Here is a 5,451-nt window from a genome sequence, read left to right as displayed (position 1 = left end):
GCCACCATGCCCAGCTAATTTTTTGTATTTTTAGTAGAGACAGGGTTTCGCCATGTTGACCAGGATGGTCTCGATCTCTTGGCCTCGTGAGCCACCTGCCTCGGCCTCCCAAAGTCTGGGATTACAGGCATCAGTCACCGCGCCCAGCCCTAATGCTTAATTTCAATATCATTCATGATATTAACCCAGACAATTTTTTAGTGATCTGTAATAAGCATATTACAGTTGTCTTCCAAGGCCTTGTTTGATATTTTCATTCAAACTTTATACACTGTCATATTATCCCATTACTTCACAACATAGATGGAGCTGTTTTCATGAATGCTTACAGTGTTAGAAATATTTAAGTTAATTAAGATATGTTTATTTTTTAACATGGTCAACATAGCAAGACCTCACCTGTACAAAATGGTGAACTAACAAATTAGCCAGGCATAGTGGCATATGCCTTTAGTTTTACCTACTCAGGCAGCTGAGGCAGAGGATTGCTTGAGCTCAGGAGTTTGAGGCTGCAGTTAACCATCATTGCACCACTGCCCTCCAGCCTGGGTGACAAAGTCAGACCTTGTCTCAGAAAAAGGAAAAAAGTTATTAATAGTTTATTATGCCTACAATTTGTCCTGCCAAAAAGGAGAGAGAAAAATGTAAACTTTAGTTTTTATTTTATTTTATTTATGTTTGCTGAGAAGATTGCTGTAGTTTATTTAGCTATTTTTTATTTCTGTAGGTTTTGGGGGGAACAGGTTGTATTTGGTTACATGAGTAAGTTCTTTAGTGATGGTTTGTGAGATTTTGGTGCACCCATCACCTGATCAGTACCCACTAAACCTGATTTGTAGTCTTTTATCCCTCACCCTTTTCCCACACTTTCCCCTGAGTCCCCAGAGTCCCTTGTATCATTCTTATGCCTTTACATCCTCGTTGCTTAGCTCCCACGTATAAATGAGAATATACAATGTTTAGTTTTCCATGCCTGAGTTACTTCACTTAGAATGATAGTCTCCAATTCCATCGAGGTTCCTGGAAATGCCATTAATTTATTCCTTATTGTAACTGAGTGGTATTCCATCACATATATGTGTGTGTGTGTGTGTGTGTGTGTGTGTGTGTATTTAAAATATGTATATAAAATATATACACGTATATCACATTTTTTATCCCCTCATTGACTGATGGGCATTTGGGCTGGTTCCATATTTTTGTAATTGAAATTTGTAAATTGTAATTTGTTTGAGTTCCTTGTAGATTCTGGGTAATAGCCCTTTGTCAGATACATAGAGTGTGAAGACTTTCTCCCACTCTGTGGGTTCTCTGTTTACTCTGCCGACTGTTCCTTTCCCTGTGCAGAAGCTCTTCAGTTAAGTCTTACCTGTTTGCTTTTGTTGCATTTGCTTTTGGGTTCTTGGTCATGAAGTCTTTGCCTAAGCCAGTGTCTAGAAGGGTTTTTCCAAGGTTGTCTTCTAGAATTTTTTTTTTTTTTTTTGAGACGGAGTTTCACTCATGTTATCCAGGCTGGAGTGCAATGGCGCGATCTCGGCTCACCGCAACCTCCGCCTCCTGGGTTCAGGCAATTCTCCTGCCTCAGCCTCCTGAGTAGCTGGGACTACAGGCATGCGCCACCATGCCCAGCTAATTTTTTGTATTTTTAGTAGAGACGGGGTTTCACCATGTTGACCAGGATGGTCTCGATCTCTTGACCTTGTGATCCACCCGCCTCGGCCTCCCAAACTGCTGGGATTACAGGCTTGAGCCACCGCGCCCGGCGTCTTCTAGAATTTTTATGGTTTCAGGCATAGATTTATGTGCTTGATCCATCTTGAATTGATTTTTGTGGATGGTGATAGTTGAGGATCCAGTTTCATTCTCCTGCATATGGCTTGCCAATTCTCCCAGCATCATTTGTTGAATAGGGTTTGCTTTCTTCACTTTATATGTTAGTTGGCTTTGCTGAGGATCATTTGGCTTTAAATATTCGGGTTTATTTCTGGGTTCTTTCTTCTGTTCCATTGGTGTATTTGCCCGTGTTTATACCAGTTTCATGCCGTTTTGGTAACTATGGATTTATAGTATAGTTTGAAATTAGGGAATGTGATTGATGCCTCCAGATTTGTTGTTTTTGCTTAATTTTGATTTTGCTATGTGGAGTCTTGTTTGGTCCATATGAGTTTTAGTATTTTTTTTTCTAGTTTTGTGAAGAAGGATGATGGTATTTTGATGGGGATTTCATTGAATTTGTAGATTGCTTTTGGCAATATGGTCATTTTTACAATATTCATACTACCCATTCATGAGCAGGAGATGTCTTTCCTTTTGTTTGTGTCCATCATTCATTCAGCAGTGTTTTGTGGTTCCCAACAGCATATCAAAATATAATCCACCATGATGAAATGGGTTTCATACCAGGGATCCAGGGATGGTTGAACATACACAGGTCAATAAATGTGCTACACCACATAAACAGAATTCAAAACAAAAATCACATGATCATCTCAATAGACACAGAAAAAGCATTTGACAAAATTCAGCATCCTTTTATGATGAAAACCCTCAGCAAAATGGGCATACAAAGGTCATACCTCAATGTAATAAAAGCCATCTATGACAAATCCACAGCCAACATAATACTAAAGAGGGAAAAGTTGAAAGCATTCCCCTTGAGAACTGGAACAAGGCAAGGATGCCCCAGTCTCACTACTTTTATTCAGCATAGTACTGGAAGATCTAGCCAGAGCAATCACACAAGAGAAAGAAATAAAGGGCATCCAGATGGGTAAATAGGAAGTCAAACTGTCACTGTTTGTTGATACGATTTTATACTTAGAAAACCCCACAGACTCCACCAGAAAGCTCCAAGAAACTGATAAATGAATTTAGCAAAGTTTCAGGAGACAAAATTAGTGTACACAAATCAGTAACTCTGTTGTACCTTAACCGCGAATGCTGAGAATCGAACCAAGAACTCAGCCCCTTTTATAATAGTTGCAAAAATAAAATAAAATACATAGGAATAGACCTAACCAAGGAAGTGAAAGACCTCTACATGGACCTTTGATGGTAAGCCTTTGGTTTTGACTTACTAAATTACTAGGTATAATTATCTTCTAGTTTTTGTTATTAACCTACTACGTAACCCCTTCCATTTCTTGTTAAAGATCATACAATTTCACAGTCTTTATTCATGCTGAATGCAGTTAGATGATTTGTTTCTTTTTTGTTGGCTACCTTAAATAATACCTATAAACAGTAAACCTTTAAGAGTATTTTTGGTGTAATTAAATGTAGTAAGATTATTTTCCAAATTATAACTGAATTAATTTATTAAATACTTGTCGAAGTTTTTGATTTACTCAAAATTCTGTGCTCAGCAGCTGGAGGTAGAAAGAGTAAGAGCCCCTCCTTACTCTTATGGAGAGGCATACTTTCTCATGAGGGAAATACTCAGCAAGAATTAGTGTCTTCTAACCAGTGGTGAATTTGATTAATCAGTGTACAGAAAAACAAAAACAAAAGTTTTTTTTTGTGTGGCTGCTGGCAAAAAGATCCAAGAAGGTAGATGGAATCAAGCTTGCTGAAACAAGGAGAGAGAAAAACAGTGTTCTAGGCAGAGAGCAAGGGTATAGCAGGAAAATGCCTAGGTGCAGGTCAGATGATTTATAGAATTAAATTAATCAACTTTTGAAATGAATGGCAATGTTCTCTGAGAGTTTCATTTGAGTCATGTCATGGTAGTCTTATTTAAATATGAAGTGAAAGTTAAAAATTTATAAGTTGTTATCTGTTTTCAGGGTGTGAGAGAATATTTAAATGATAATCCTTTTATCCTCCACATAAGAAAGCAGGACTAGAGAAACCTATGGCTTCCTCACTTGGTGGTGGCCTAGCAACCCTGGCACACAGAACCTCTGAATGTGAAACACCTGTTTTGTCACAATATTGCCTGAAATAATACATGTAGGATTAGTAAGTTTGTAAATGCATTAGTCTTGTATTCATTGCAATAAATTTCTCTTCTACTGGTATTATTTAATACATTGCATTTTATTGTAATAAATTAATAGAAATTCTCAGCTGCTTTATATCGTGGTAGAAAAAAACAATGAAATTGTATTTTAAACTTTTGTCGTTATATATAAAGAGAATTCATAAAATCCTTGTTAGGTTTGATGACAGGTAGCATATTAAGAGCAGCATTTTCTAACTCATATCTCAATATAATCTCTGGAAGTTAAGAGCCTCCAATGGTTTTTTATACAGTGCACATGATATCACACTCAGGCAGTTCATGGAGTGTAAGAAATATCTTAGTGCTTTGTCATTTGACATTTTGACTGAGAAAAAACAAAAAACACACTTTGATAAGTTTACCTTATCCTTCCCTTCCTCTTTAGATACATATGGATCGTTTTTCCTTGAAGTTCAGCTCATGCTCAACCATTTTCGTAGAAGACAGCACAGCCAGCTTGCCTCACCTTAAAACGACACTAAAATCGTGAGTACAACTATACTGCCAAGGGACAGATTAAAATTATTTCAGCCATTTGGTTTTCCTCTTCAATCAGTTTAAGAAATTGGAGTCAACTATATGTCGATACCAGATTCTAAATATTAAGTATCAATTTCCCTTTTCATCTTCTACATCATGGTGGAAGGAAAAATCTCTTAGCAAATAAGCAATTTCAGAAAAAGTGTTGCTATTTATTTGATGCCTTTATGCCTTAAGAGAATGTTGAATGCAGTAGGAAGGACAGGTTCCCTTTATTGAATGTTTTTTGTGAAAAATTAGTTTCTCAATGCGTTGCAGGCCTAAGTCAATGTGTACTACTTTGGACATTAGTCTTAGAAGAAGGAACAGCTTTTTCTCCTAAGGCACCACAGTGTAATTGCATTTGAATTTCTCCCATTGTGCATGAGCACCTCATGGGCCACAAAGATGCTCTTTGAGAGCACTCTGAGATGAAGTTTATCTTTCAAAAGGAACAACCACCAACACCACCACCACAGGGGCTGTCCGGTGTACATTATTATCATCTCCTTGGTTATGAGTGTTGATTTTTAGAACACAGTTTGCAAAGTGCTAATTTAGAATATTAATGTCCTTAAATATAGGTTTACTTTTCATTCTAGAAATATAACTAGCTAGCTTATAAACAATTTTGTTTTGAATGCACTAGCCTTCTTAGCTAATTCAATTGTCAGTAACTTTAATTAAAAATGGCAGGTTTACACTCATAATAATGTCACTTTCCTCCCTCCCTTATAACAATAGTTGAGATGAAATTGTGTTTCAGCAAAAATTGGAATCAAATTATGTCTTAGGTGCTGACCTTTGGGACCTATTGAGTAATCACTAAATGTCTGTAGTCAGCCAAGTTTCTTCAATCTTTTTCCTTTTCTTTTTCTTTTTTTTCTTTATTATTTTTTAATTTAATTAATTTTTTTTTTTTTGAGATG

General features: G+C 36.7%; 1 protein-coding gene across 1 annotated transcript in view; it reads left to right on the top strand.

Annotated features, from left to right (window-relative positions):
- LOC108296339 (cyclin-Y-like protein 2) overlaps positions 1 to 4,868 on the top strand; it is an 8,725-nt gene extending 3,857 nt beyond the window's left edge. Inside the window, exon 3 of the mRNA XM_017518812.2 lies at positions 4,389 to 4,868. Within this exon, the coding sequence (XP_017374301.1) occupies positions 4,389 to 4,493 (105 nt within the window). The 3' untranslated portion in view covers positions 4,494 to 4,868. The remainder of the gene's footprint in view (positions 1 to 4,388) is intronic.
- Positions 4,869 to 5,451: the final 583 nt, after the last annotated feature.

Source organism: Cebus imitator, unplaced genomic scaffold (assembly GCF_001604975.1).
Source record: "Cebus imitator isolate Cc_AM_T3 unplaced genomic scaffold, Cebus_imitator-1.0 Scaffold704, whole genome shotgun sequence".
Taxonomy (NCBI): domain Eukaryota; kingdom Metazoa; phylum Chordata; class Mammalia; order Primates; family Cebidae; genus Cebus; species Cebus imitator.
This window is presented reverse-complemented; position numbering and strand designations above follow the sequence as displayed.